The sequence below is a fragment of the Amblyraja radiata genome, chromosome 6 (assembly GCF_010909765.2).
Source record: "Amblyraja radiata isolate CabotCenter1 chromosome 6, sAmbRad1.1.pri, whole genome shotgun sequence".
Lineage (NCBI taxonomy): Eukaryota > Metazoa > Chordata > Chondrichthyes > Rajiformes > Rajidae > Amblyraja > Amblyraja radiata.
Window position 1 is genome coordinate 83,990,268 of NC_045961.1, and position 14,544 is coordinate 84,004,811.

General features: G+C 48.1%; 1 protein-coding gene across 2 annotated transcripts in view; it reads left to right on the forward strand.

Moving 5' to 3' along the window:
• farp1 (FERM, ARH/RhoGEF and pleckstrin domain protein 1) overlaps positions 1–14,544 on the forward strand; it is a 247,461-nt gene that overhangs the window by 126,410 nt on the left and 106,507 nt on the right. For both annotated transcript variants that reach the window (XM_033023060.1, XM_033023061.1), the window contains exons 6-11: positions 3,519–3,616; positions 5,115–5,229; positions 11,882–12,029; positions 12,426–12,521; positions 12,612–12,772; positions 13,987–14,055. In XM_033023060.1, coding sequence (XP_032878951.1) covers positions 3,519–3,616; positions 5,115–5,229; positions 11,882–12,029; positions 12,426–12,521; positions 12,612–12,772; positions 13,987–14,055 — 687 coding nt within the window. The remainder of the gene's footprint in view (positions 1–3,518; positions 3,617–5,114; positions 5,230–11,881; positions 12,030–12,425; positions 12,522–12,611; positions 12,773–13,986; positions 14,056–14,544) is intronic.

Consider the following 14,544-nt stretch of genomic DNA (forward strand, 5'->3'; position numbering starts at 1 on the left):
TACCTTTAAAGTAAACTAAACTAAATTAAACAAGTTCTTAATTGGGCTTTGGGAAGTCCTGAGATTAGGAAACCAAATCTTTTTTTTATTGAGTGATTCTATTTTTGCCTGCTATCCTTTTGGAGAGTTTGCGTAACGTTCATGAAATAATATTGATTGATACTGTTTCTTGGACATGCCAGGGAATAGTTTCAGGAATTCATGTGGTTAAATGACCTCCTTTCCCAGCCATATCTCCGAGGTGCCTCTCTGTCATTAAAGTACACTGGGCAGAGAGAGCTGGCTTGGAATTCAATACTTTCTCTTGTCCATTGAAAGTTTATATCTTATCCACAAACAGCACATTCGGATCACAAGGTCTCCAACCTTCCATGGTTTCCGTGGATACGCCGTGAATTACTGGTTATTCTCCATGCGGCACTGCAAACCCAGAGGCAATAGGAGAAGACATTTTATTTTGTTGATGGTGATTTTAGTTGGCAGGAAGTGGCTTGATTGTAGTGAACTGTTCAGTTGAGTGATGTTGTTTATTTACTTTCCGATTGGTTATGAGTGGTTTGGTTATCAGTGAATAAAGCGGCACGGTGGCGCCACGGTAGAGTTGCTGCCTTACGGCGCCAGAGTCCCGGGTTCGATCCTGACTGCGGATGCTTGTCTGTACGGAGTTTGTACCTTGTCCCCGTGACCTGCGTGGGTTTCCTCCGGGAGCTGTGGTTTTCTCCCACGCTCCAAAGGCCTAGAGGTTTGTAGGCTAATTGGCTTTGGTGAAATTGTAAATTGTCCCTGGCTTATGGAGGATAGTGTCAGTATGCGGATATCGCTGGTCGACGCAGCCTCTGTGGGCCGAAGGGTGTGTTTCGGCGCTGTATCTCTAAACTAAACAAAACTGAACTAAAGTGTTGGATGTCCAGCAGAACAGAGGAAGACCTGGGGGTAAACGTGGGTGGGTGGATGGATGATGAGCCACCAGTCAGATCTGTCAGCCTCGTGGGAAAAGGATGAGTGACTGAGATAATGAATACAATACAATACAATACAATTTATTTGTCATTTGAACCCCATTGAGGTTCAAACGAAATGTTGTTTCTGCAGTCATACACACAAGAAAGAACCAAGACACAACACAATTTACACAAACATCCATCACAGCGCATCTCCTCCTCGCTGTGATGGAAGGCAAAAACTTATCTCTCCCCTGCACTCCCCATTCCCCTCCCGATGTCAGAGTCAAAGCCCCCGGCGGGCAATGGTAATTGTCCCGCGGCCATTAACGCCGCGCCGGGTGATGCAAGGCCACGCTCTGGGTCTTGTTGTTGGAGCCCCCGGCGTGCCCTAGCAAAGTCCCGCAGCCATTCCAAGCCGCGCCGGGCGATGATGTAACTGCGCCGGACGCTCCAGGTACTCTTCAATCCCGCAACTCGGGCGGGTGAAGTCGCCGTTGCGGAAGCCCCGAAAAGCGGTCTCCCAGCAGGGACCCGCGGGCTCCCGGTGTCACTGTCCACCAGACCTGCGGTAAGCCTCCGAATCTCCGGGGTCGGGTCGCAGCCGAGCGCCACCACAGCTCCACCCGCTCCGAACTCGGCCAGCTCCACGATGGTGCGTAGGTCCGCAGCTCCGTGACTGGAGCCCCAGGTCGTTCCTGCTGAAGGCCGCTCCACGGTGCTAGGCCCCCAACGACAACGGAGACCCGACAGAGAAAAGGTCGGGTTCTCCGTGCAGGGGATAGATTTTTAAAGTTTCCCCCGCCCCCCCACACACATACCCACACACATACACAAAAAAAAACTACATTCAAACGAGACAAAAAATGATAAAAAGACAGACGGACTGCAGAGGCTGCTGCGACGTGAGTCGCGCCGCCCACCGCCCACCGCTGAAAGACCTATTCATATAACCGGACAGCATAACAGCACAAAATTAGACAAACCAAAGGTTTTGGCCCTTTTGTAGCAGTGAATGTCAAGGGACGATTTAATAGAAGAGTTCAAAATTGTAAGGCGAGTGATGGAGAGGGAAGCAGTAACCAGAGGGAGCATGGAAACAAGGGGTTTCTGCAGAGCTAGTTACTGTGAATCGAAAGAAAGGAAGAAGCAATTCATTCATAACAGGATTTGGGAGTGAAAACTTAGTGGGACAGTGGAACTAACCAAAATGCCGGAGTGATTGCGATCCAGGATACTTCACCACTCCAATGTTTATGTTTGCGGGTTCTTCCTGTGTGCAAGAGATCCCGGAGAAAATCCACGCAGGTCACGGGGAGAACGTACAAACTCCATACAGACAAGCACCCGCAGTCAGGATCGAACCCGGGTCTCTGGTGCTGTAAGGCAACAACTCTACCGCTGCATCACCGTGCCACCCACTTCATAAGGCAGTTCACCATAAAGGGACGTGAAGGGTGCCAATGGCTTTAAAAAAAAAATCTCAGCAAAAAAAACTAATTGTTGGAGGAACTCAGCTGGTCAGGCAGCATCTGTGGTGAGAGAGGGTGGGGGGTGGGCACAAATGGCATAACGGTAGAGCTGCTGCTTTATAGCGCCAGAGACCCGGGTTCGATCCTGGCTACGGGGCGGCGGTGGGTAGAATGGACAGATGAACCGTTGGAAGCAAATAAGGCAGGGGAGGCAAACCGATAGGTACAGTGCGGGAAGGGACAGAGGATCCAGGGGGAGAAGCGTGTGGAAGATGATCAGGTGAGGGGGGGGGGGGGGGGGGGGGGGTGCACGGTGGCATAATGGTAGAGCTGCTGCTTTACGGCTCCAGAGACCCGGGTTCGATTCTGACTACGGGTGCTGTCTGTACGCAGTTTGTATGTTCTGCCACTGCGTGCATTTTCTCTGGGTGCTCCGATTTCCTCCCAGGGAGGGGAAGGATATTGGGTGACAAAGGGCCAGGAGAGAGGTTGTGTGTGAGGGGACCTGGTAGATCAAAAGCAGAGAGAAATGGATAAAAAGGGAGCAGGTTACCTGAAATTGGAGAATTCAATGTTCAATGCCGTTACATTGTAAAATGCCTGCAGAATATCAGGTGCTGTTCCTCATTGTAGTTCATTGTTACATGTATTGAGGGAAATGGAGGCCAGAGAGAGTTAATGCGCCTGTCCCACTTAGGAAACCTGAACGGAAACCTCTGGAGACATTGTGCCCAACCCAAGGTTTCCGTGCGGTTCCCGGAGGTTTTTTTCAGTCTCCCTACCTGCTTCCACTACCTGCAACCTCCGGCAACCACCTGCAACCTCCGGGAACCGCACGGAAACCTTGGGTGGGGCGCAAAGTCTCCAGAGGTTTCCGTTCAGGCTTCCTAAGTGGGACAGGGGCATATAGATTTAGCTCTTGGGGGGGCTAAAGGAATCAAGGGAAATTAGGGAAAAAGCAGGAATGTGGTACTGATTTTAGATGATCAGCCATGATCATATTGAATGGCGGTGCTGGCTCGAAGGGCCGAATGGCCTACTCCCTGCACCTATTTTTCCATGTTTCTAACTGAGGCAACTGATTGTACGGCCTTGTGTTCCGCAGGTATCTCTTTGCTTTGCAAATCAAACAGGACCTGGCCTCGGGCAGAATGACCTGCAACGACACAAGTGCGGCACTCCTGGCCTCTCACATCATCCAGTGTGAGTAAATTCAAAGGTTTCCTGTTCCGTTGCGTTCTTCGGTCCAACACGTAATCTCAAAGATAGACACAAAGTGCTGGAGCAACTCAATGGGTCAGGCAGCATCTCTGGGGAAAATGGAAGGGTGACTTTTCGGGTTGGAACCCTTCTTCAGACTGAAAGTACAGATGTGGGTGCGGGGGGGGGGGGGGGGGGGGTTGCACGAGAGGCAGTAAAAGGCCAGAACATATCTGGGCCTGCAACTGATGACCAAGGAACAGTGGAGCCCATAATGGTCCATTGTTGGCTGGGGAAGAAGTGATAATGAAGCGATACAGGTTGCTAACAGGGTGGGGGAAGTGGGGGAATGCAGGGCTTATTTGAAATTAGAGAAAGCTTGGGCACCTTACAACCCAACGGTATGGATGCTAATTTCTCTAATTTCAAATAACCCCTGCATTTTCAAGATCCCCAATTTCCAGTAACCCATCAGTTTTCTCCAGAGATGCTGCCTGACCCGCTGAGTTACTCCAGCAGTTTGTGTTTATCAACGTTCATACCGCTAGGTGATCAGCTGCCGAAGCAAAGGTCAAAGGTCTTCAGCACCCGAACCTACCCCAGTGCATTGCTGCAGGGGCACGCCGGTGTCCCAGGGGATGAAGGAGGTTATCTGGTATCTCTTGGCAACCGGAAATGATCCCACACTGCCGTGTAGGAGAGGTGTCCTGGCCAACACTAATCTCACAACATTACAGCTGCAATGGTGTTGGTACAGCGGATAACTACGGGTTCTATCCTGACCTCGGCTGCTGTCTGTGTGGAGTTTGCACGCTCTCCCTGTGACTGCGTGAGCCTCCTCTGGGTGCTTTGGTTCCCTACAACATCCCAACGACGCGCAGGTTGGCAGGTTAATTGCCCGCTGTAACTTTCTCTAGTTTGTGGGAATGTGAGGAGAATAAAAGGAATCGGTGTAGAATTAATGTACATTGGGTGTTAAATGCTAGGCTGTGGATTGTTTCCATGCTCTTTCATTTAGTGGGCAATTAACCTGTAAGGGACACCCTGGGGACACTGAAAGCTGCTATAGAAATGCAGAAGATAGACACAAAGTGCCGGAGTACCTCAGAGGGTCAGGCAGTGTACAGACAGCATCCTGACTATGGGTGCTGTCTGTACGGAGTGTACGTTCTCCCCGTGATCTGCGTGGGTTTTCTCCGGGATCTTTGGTTTCCTCCCACACTCCAAAGACGTAAAGGCTTGTAGGTTAATTGGCTTGGTAAATGTTAATATTGTCACTAGTGGGTGTAGAATAGTGTTAATGTGCAGGGATCGCTGGTCGGCACGGATCAGGTGGGCCGAAGGGCCTGTTTACTATCTCTAAACTAAAAATAAAATGCAGGTTCATGATTAATCCATGACCTGGGTCAAAAGATGGGAGGTGTGTTAATACAAGATCCAATTGATTATGGATTGGCATGCTGACTGATGAACTGATCTAAGCTCCACTTCTGTTTTCCAGCTGAAATTGGGGATTTTGATGAAGCTGTTTTCTCCGAGCATTTATCGAAACACAAGTACGTACCTCAGCAGGAGGCTCTGGAGGAGAAGATAAAGGAGCTTCACCGGGGCCATGTGTAAGTGAGATCACAGTCATGAGCCTTGTGAAACCTCGTTAACTGTGTGTTCAACCACATTGCAGTGTCCGGGGCGGGAATGATAGCAGGAATAAAAGGGATGAACATCCATTTGCAGAGTCATAGAAATATGTCACGGTGCGGCAGCAGTAGATTTGCTGCCCCGCAGACCCGGGATCGATCCTGATATTATGGGTGCTGTATGTATGGAATTTGTACATTCTCCCTGTGACCGTGTGAGTTTTCCCCGGGTGCTCCGGTTTCTTCCCAAGCTTCAAAGACATACAAGTTTGTAGGATAATTGGCTTTGGTAAAGATGGTAAATTGTCCCTGGTATGTAGAATAATGTTCGGTGCACACTCGGTGGGGCCAAAGGGTCTGTTTCTGCGCTGTATTTCCAAACTAAACTAAAAAGGAGTCCATTCAACCCATCAAGTCCATGCTGGTCAATTGTGGAGCTTGGTTTACTCCCAACTCGCAGCACTCACTCCGTGACCCCGTAAGCCATGTTTCTTCACCATGGTCATCCAATGTTGTTTAAATGTGGGGAGAGTTCCTACCTTTCTGAGAGAGCTCCTGCTCGCTGAGTGAAAGACCTTTTGTTCCACAGCCTCCCTCGCACCCTATCGATCAACGTACTTGGAGCATTATATACAGTTCCCATGGCAACAACCAAGGGGGATGTGGTAGCAATAGGGAGAGTATGGAAGAGATTCACCAATGTTGTCTAGAATTAAGCTGCAGTTATGAGAGACTAGGCAGATGAGTGTTTATTCTCACTCGAACGTAGGAGGCTGAGAGGAGATGTTATGACGTTTATAAAATAATGTGCGGGATGGATAGTCAGTGTCTTTTTCCCCATAGCTGGGGAGTCTAAAATTAGAGGGCCCAGATTTAGGTGGGAGGGAAGAAATGTAAAGAAGACCTGAGTGGTAAGTTTTTCACACAGTGTGATGGTACCTGGAATAAGCTGGCAGAGGAGGTGGTGTAGGCTGATAAATTAAGAGGCATTTGGACAGGTACTGTACTTAGATACAAAAAGAGTCAAGAGTCAAGTCAAGAGAGTTTATTGTCATGTGTTCCAGATAGGACAATGAAATTCTTGCTTTGCACCAGCACAACGGAATATAGTTGGCACGAATACATAACATATCAGTGTGTCCATACACCATTATATAAATATATACACACATCAATAAATAAGCAGATAAAGTGCAAATAAACAGATAATGGTCTATTAGTGTTCAGAGATTCATTTCAGTTGAGTTTAATAAAAGAGTAGAGGGACGTGGGCATCTTGTGTGTAAGCGGTTAGACATCATGGTCGGCTTGGAGGAAGTGGGGTGAGAGGGCTTGTTACTGTGCTGTACACAAATTAAATCGAGTTACATAACTATTTAAATCAAGTTACTTAACGATCAACTGGGCGGCACGGTGGCGCAGCGGTAGAGTTGCTGCCTTACAGCGAATAGGGCAAATTTCAAACCTCAGGACCCAGGTGCTGTCTGTACGGAGTTTGTACGTTCTCTCCGTTACCTGCGTGGGTTTTCTCCGAGATCTTCGGTTTCCTCCCTAAGAGGTACAGGTATGTAGGTAAATTGGCTTGGTAAATGTAACAATTGTACCTAATGTGTGTAGGATAGTGTTAATATGCGGGGATCGCTGGTTGGCGCAGACCCAGTGGGCTGAAGGGCCTGTTTCCACGCAGTATCTGTATCTCTAAACTAAACTAAGGGTAGCACGTCCTTTCTGTTTAATGAATCAGCCAGAATTAGGGTCCGGACCCGAATCCTTGCCGATCGTTTTTCTCCAGGGATGCTGCCTGACCCGCTGAGTTACTGCTGCACTTTGTGTCTGCCTCCAGTCTGGGAGAGTTGGATAAATGATGGAACGAGTAGCAACGTCTGGTGGGTGGAGTTTTTCTGCGAGTCGTCGCAGGTCTGTTTAAAAGGCAGACGGGGTGCGAGGAGGTGGAATGTCCTCCTGCGGCTGGCGTGTGCCGAGAGTATCTACATGTTCAACGGTTTACTTTGCACGATTGCATAAAGGTTCTTGTAATTGACGGCGTGACGAGACCTAAATGCTCCCTCTGGAATGCGAGCTGATCACCGGTGGGGTTGCTGTGCTGCTGTTGCGGGTATGAATTGGAGCAGCGCAGAAAAGAATAGGGTCTTTCAGAACGTCCTAAGCTAATGAAGTCTTGATGTAACACAGAGGACAAGGTGGCCAATTAAGGGGGAGAGCTGCCTGTTCTTCAGTGCAATGCTATGGACCATTCATCTGAATGTGAGGAGGCAGACAGGGTCTTGGTTTAACTGGAGGGCAGTGCCGGCTTCACTCAGCATCTGGCTACGTTCTTGTGTCTTTGAAGTGGATTTTGAACCCACAGGCCTGAGGAGTGTTGGCAAAGCTATGAACTCAAGCTGACTCCCAAAATACATTTGGAAGTATGTTGAATCCCACAGACAATTCATGCTGTGTGTACGATGTCCCACATGCGTGGAAACAGGCCCTTCGGCCCACTAAATCCACGCCATCCTGTGCACTAGCACTATCCTACACTCTAGGGACAATTTTACAGTTTACATAAACCTATTAGCCTCCGCACCTCAACGTCTTTGGAGTGTGGGAGGAAACCGGAGCTTCCGGGAGAAAACCAATGCAGGTCACGGGGAGACGTGGTAAGAACGGGTGTCAAAAGTTATGGGGAGAAGGCAGGAAAATGGGATTAGGAGGCAGAGATCAGCCATGATTGAATGGCGGAGTAGACTAGATGGGTCGAATGGCCTAATTCTACTATAACTTGTGAACGTAAAAACACTACAGACTACACTACACCGTAGTCGGGATCGAACCTGGGTCTCAGCAACTCTGTCTCTGCGTAGGGAAGTGACATTGCTGGACTAGGCTGGTGAAGGAGAGTTGTAGAATACGGCTGAATTGACGAAATTTCGACGCAGATCTAATTAAAAATAGACCTACTCCCAGGGAGAACAGCCTCCTTTTTGAGCCAGCATTCCATTGCAGGAAAACTGCTTCTTCGGCCACTTCCCAGTTTCCCAGCAGCTTCCACCAGGAGCATGCTTTGACAGCACTAGTGCGTTGCCCAGCGGAGAAGAGAAGGGAATTTCTGTGCAGAATTTGGAACAAGGCTGGGCTGTAAAAGCAGGAGCTGTTGATCCCGGTGCCTGGGTTGATAGTTGCGTCACGCTGTGCGAGAGGAAATGTGGCGGGGCTGTGAACCAGTTGCAGCAAAGGGCAGCCTCGGCTCGGCAGGGTGAGGTACGAGCGGTCTTTGAAGAAGTTTCTTTCAGACCTTCCCTGCGGAGACACTTAATGTTGCCAAACTTCAGGCGGGAGAAAGGGAGAACAGCCCAACTGTTGCTGGATGTTTAAAACGAGGAAATGAAATAAATTGAGCGTTTGTTTCTAAGCCTGCTGCAAACCCTTTCTGTTCCTGAAGGGGATGTGGCTGCCGCAGTCAAGGCCAGGATATAGGGCCGATCTCTAGCATTCCTTGAACTGAATCATTTCGTAGAGCAGTTAAGAATTAACCACACGGATGAGTCACATACAGGGCAGATCAGTTGGGACACAAAAAAGCTGTAGTAACTCAGCGGGTCAGGCAGCATCTCTGGAGAATTGGAATAGGTGACCTTTTGGGTCGAGACCCTTCTTCAGACCCGACCCGAAACGTCACCTGTTCCTTCTCTCCAGAGATGCTGCCTGACCTGCTGAGTTACTCCAGCTTTTTGTGTCTAGCTTCGGTTTAAACCAGCATCAGCAGTTCCTTCCTACACAGATCAGTTAGGACATCAGATTCCTTCCCCTGGAGAAGATTGGTGAACCACAGAGAGGTTTTTGAAACCCTGGTGGTTTCATGATCACCCTCACCAAGGCTCAATTTTTATTTCGTATTTATTTCCCCGATTTAAATTTCCCGGCTCCCACGGCGGGACTCCAACTTGCATCCACACTTGAATAACTACCTCGGGATTGCTGTACCAGGAGCATAAACATGACCACTCTGCAATGTAACACACTTCAAAGCTTGAATAAAATCCCCCTGTGGTGAAGTGGTCAAAACGGGTTTCAAGATGCAAAATTCAGATTGGTTAGAGTAGTAGCGTCCATCACAGGTACTGACCTCCTCACCATCGAAGGGATTTACAGGAGTCACTGCCTCAAAAAGGCAGACAGTATCATCAGAGACCCAGACCACCCCGGCCACACACTCATTTCACTACTGCCATCGGGAAGATAGAGGAGCCTGAAAACTAACGTCTAGGTTCAAGAACAGCTTCTTCCCTACAGTCATCAGGCTATTTATTACACACGACAACCTCCAAATAAGCTCTGAACTCCATTAACTTTTGGGTCATTGGTTTTGTCTTTTAGCACTATTGTGGTTTGTTTGTTTGTTCAAGTTCAAGTGAGTTTATTGTCCTGATAGGACAATGAAATTCTTGCTTTGCTTAGCACACAGAATATAGTAGGCATTTACTACAAAACAGATCAGTGTGTCCATATACCATAATATAAATATATACACACATAAACAAATAAACTGATAAAGTGCAAATAGCAGATAATGGGCCACCAATAATCAGAGTTTTGTCCGAGCCAGGTTTAATAGCCTGATGGCTGTGGAGAAGTAGCTATTCCTGAACCTGGTTGTTGTAGTCTTCAGGCTCCTGAACCTTCTACCTGAAGGTAGCAGGGAGATGAGTGTGTGGCCAGGATGGTGTGGGTCTCCGATGATACTGCCAGCCTTTTTGAGGCAGCGACTGCGATAAATCCCCTCGATGGAAGGAAGGTCAGAGCCGATGATGAACTGGGCAGTGTTTACTACTTTTTGTAGTCTTTTCCTCTCCAGGGCGCTCAAGTTGCCGAACCAAGCCACAATGTTTTGTTTTGAGTGGAGACATGTGTGTCTGCATGTGAAAACATTTTTTTGTTTCATGTATTGCCTACATTGTTTACATATTACGTTTTGCCACTGCAAATAAGAATTTCAGTGTTCTGTTTGGGACGTGATAATAAAACACTCTTGACTCGAGAAACAGACCCTTCGGCCCGACACGTCCATACCATCTACATGACTCCAATTTCCGGCATTAGGTCTGTATCCTTCTCTGCCGTGCCTATTTAAATGTCAACCTAAATGTTTCTTAAACCTAGAATTGTAACTGGTCCCACTACCACCACTGGCAACATGTTCCAGATAACCAGCACTCGGTGTAAAAAGACTTATCCCTCAATTCTCAGATCCCTAAAATTCCTTCCATTCACCTTAAACTTATGACATCTTGCTTTTGATACCCCCACTTTTGATACTCCCACTTTCTGACTATTCACCCTATCAATGCCTCATAATCTTATATACCTCTGTCACGTCACCCCTCAACCCTCTTCGCTCCAGGACTTAGGGCGGTCATGATGGCGCAGCGGTAGATTTGCTGCCTTACAGCGAATACAGCGCCGAAGACCCGGGTTCGATCCCGACTACGGGTGCTGTCTGTACGGAGTTTGTACGTTCTTCCCGTGACCTGCGTGGGTTTTCTCCGAGATCTTCGGTTTCCTCCCACATTCCAAAGACGTACAGGTTTGTAGGTTATTTGGCCTGGTAAATGTAAAAATTGTCCCTAGTGGGTGTAGGTTAGTGTAAATGTGTGGGTATCGCTGGTCAGTGCGGACCCGGTGGGCCGAAGGGCCTGTTTCTGCTCTGTATCTCTAAACTAAACTAGCCCAGTCCACCTAATCTCTCCCCATAAATAAAGCCCTCCATCCTGGTGATCTCATCCTGGCAATGATTCTAAGATGCTAGTGAAGCCATGAGCTTGCGCAAGTCACGTTTAAAAAGCTCGATGATAGACACCAAAATCTGGAGTAACTCAGTGGGTCAGGCAACATCTCTGGAGAAAAGGAATAGGTGACGTTTCGGGTCGAGACCCTGTTTCAGACTGAGAGTCTCGATGTTCAGCCTATGAAACTTGGCTCAATGTCGTAAATACCCAGGTCCTTAAGTGACATGGAGAACAGGGGAGAGAAAAGACTTTGCCTTCCGTCACAGTGGGTTCACTGTGATGGATGTTTGTGTGAACTAAATTGTATGTATGTCTAGGAATTGTCTTTGTTTGTATGGCTGTGGAAACAGAATTTCGTTTGAGCCTCACTGAGGCTCAAATGACAATAAATTGTATTGTATTGTATTGTATTGTATTGACGACAAAACCTGTGCCACAAATGTCAGCTATCTCTGATGTCTAAGAGGCCACAATCGGGCGAGTGAGATATCCAGATGTCCAAGCCTTTTGAGGGAGTTTGAGGAAAAGGATGGCTATTATGTAACGGAGATATTGATAACTCAGGTGTAGAGATCTTAAGATCCAAATAGCTGGAGCCTGCAAGAACCTTGTTCCAAGCCATGTTCTAATGTGATATTGGGAATCGGGAGATGTCATGTACCCCCTGGTGGACATTCTAGACAGGGTAATGCTGGAGCTTGGAAGCAAGTCTAGAATAGTTGGAAAAATTGGCAAGTTGTCGGGAGGGAGTGGGACAAATACATAGAGACTGGAAACTAGGAGGCTTTTATGAGGAGAGACCATCTGTTGATATTATTCCTCTTGTCTGTCACTCTCGCCTAAAGCGGACAAACGCCTGCCACCTCGGATTATCAGCTCCTGGAGATCGCGAGGAAGTTGGAAATGTACGGGATCCGCCAGCACCGCGCGAAGGACCGAGAGGGGACAAAGATCAACCTCTCCGTGTCCCACACGGGGATCATTGTGTTCCAGGTAAAGGCCGAGTGAGTGGGGGCAGGGGGAAGACACTGGACACGGGAACCTCGTCTCTGTCCCAAATCAAACAGAAAACACTGGACACACTCAGCAGGCCAGGTAGCATCTGTGGAGAGAGAAGAATAGAACTTTGGGTCAGAGACACTGTAAGGCATGGGAAAGAGCTAAAAAGGGATAATTTTGATTGTTTTTTAATTAAAATTGTTATATTTTTATCTCTCTTTACCAATAAACAGTCCGTGACCTGAAACGTTAACTCTGTTTCTCTCTATACAGTTGCTTCCTGACGTGCTGAGTTTTTCCACCGTTGTGTGGTTTTGTTTCAGATTTCTAACATCGGCAGGTTTTATTTTTGATTTGGTTTATTCTGATGTTTTGATGCATCTTGTGCAGGGGAACAACAAGATCAACTCGTTCAACTGGGCCAAAGTTCGCAAACTGAGTTTCAAGAGGAAGAGATTCCTCATTAAGTTCCGTCCAGAGATGAATGTAAGTGTGAGCTGGTGCTGACCCCACTCTCTGGTTGCTGCCCTCTATGCAGCCGGTACTGATCCTGCTGTCCTTGCATCTTCTCCGCAGTCCTGCCAAGACACCTTGGAGTTTACCATGGCCAGCCGTGATTCCTGCAAGGCATTCTGGAAGATATGTGTGGAATACCATGCATTCTTCCGACTGTTTGAGGAACCCAAACCCAAACCCAAGCCCATTCTCTTCACCCGAGGATCCTCGTTCAGATTCAGGTACCGTGTTGAGTGCTGATACTGTCTGCCATGCTTGTGCATTCCATCCAGTGCAGAGAGTGTGCCCATGCCCGACGGTCATGTGATGGGAACAGCGTTGCTGAGGGAGGGAGCTGCTAAACTGCATCCAAGATGGCAGCCAACCCAGGCAACTATTTGCATGCTAGCCATAGAAGCAGATGTACAATCACATATTACACTCGCGCCACACTCTTAAAGGGCCTGTCTCACTTAAGAGACCTAAACAGCAACCTCTGGTGACCTTGCCCGCCACCCAAAAAAAAATCACGGTCGAGGTGACCTGCAACCTCCTACCAACCCCCGCGCGGGCATATGTTGAAAACCTTCCTCGACTATGAAGAAAACCGGCTTCGACTAGACCTGCAACTAAAAAATTATCGATTTTTTAAATGGCAACCTATTTTTTAGTCATGAGGAAAAAATAGCAGCAACCTAGATGAAGCATCGACCACGCGGAAACCACTTTCGACTATTAGGGAGAGTGACCTCATGGAAACCTTGGGTGGTGGGCAAGGTCACCAGAGGTTGCTGTTTAGGTCCCCTAAGTGGGACAGGCCCTTTACAGCAATATTTCCTGCTTTAACTGTAATACCTTGCACTGGACGTTATTCCCTTATCATGTGTCTATACACCGCAAATGGCTCGATTGTAATCATGTTCGGTCTTTCTGCTGACTGGATAGCGCACAACAAAAGCTTTTCACTGTAGCTCGGTACACGTGACAATAAACTAAACTGATCTGAGGGCTGTGCTGGGGAAGACGTGTTGCCGAGTGAGCTTCGTGTCATTGGAGTGCCGGGGGGAGTTGTTGAGGGAGGTTGTGTTGCAGGAGGGACAGAGCGGAGGGTGCACTGCATTAGGGGAGGGATAGTTCCACAGCAGCAAGATGCACTGAGTTGTGATTTGGAACGTGCTGTATGTAAGGAAGCAGTGTCTATGGGGGTAGGCAAATGGAGAAACAGTTGAAGAGGAAAAATGCCCAGGGCTCTGGGTCAAAGGCAGGGAAAGTGGGCTAATTGCAGACGATCGCAAAGCTGATAAAAGCACGTATGAACGAACATGATGAATGATTCATAGATTCTCGGCTTGGTGCCTTGACATCTATGAGCAAGGAGGTTCTGTATCTGTTCGACCAACAAACAGCAGAATTACTATTGAGAGCAGCTTGGTAAATAACGTTCACTCTCTTCCAGTGGGAGAACCCAGAAACAGCTCCTGGATTACGTCAAAGAAGGCGGATACAAGAAAACGCAGTTTGAGAGGTGAGGCTGTTTCATTTTGTGTCTGTAGTAACATTGCCCTTTCGACTGGTATTGGTGCCCTGGCATGGAGTGGCATTAACACAGAGCAGTGAGGATCCCTGTGTTTCTGGAGCTAGAGAGGGAAAGCAGAAGACATGAAATGTTCAGTGGATCAGGCAGCTTATGGAGAGGGAATCAGAGTTTATGTCACCGACTTTTCAGCAGAACCAAAGCAGAAGCCTTGACATGGTCCAGCTGTGACCTCCTCCGGGAACACCTGGGTTTCAAGGAGCTGAGAGAGCAGGTGGTGGGTGGTGTGAAAATGTAAGGGGTGGAAATCCGGAGCTTGACAACTGGTGGCAAATAGAGTTCAGGCAAGGCTAGAACTTGATTCCTTTAATTCCAGCCTAACCCAATCACTCCCCTTTACCGAAGATAGACACAAAAAGCTGGAGTAACCCAGCGGGTCAGACAGCATCTCCGGAGAAAAGGAATGGGTGATGTTTGGGT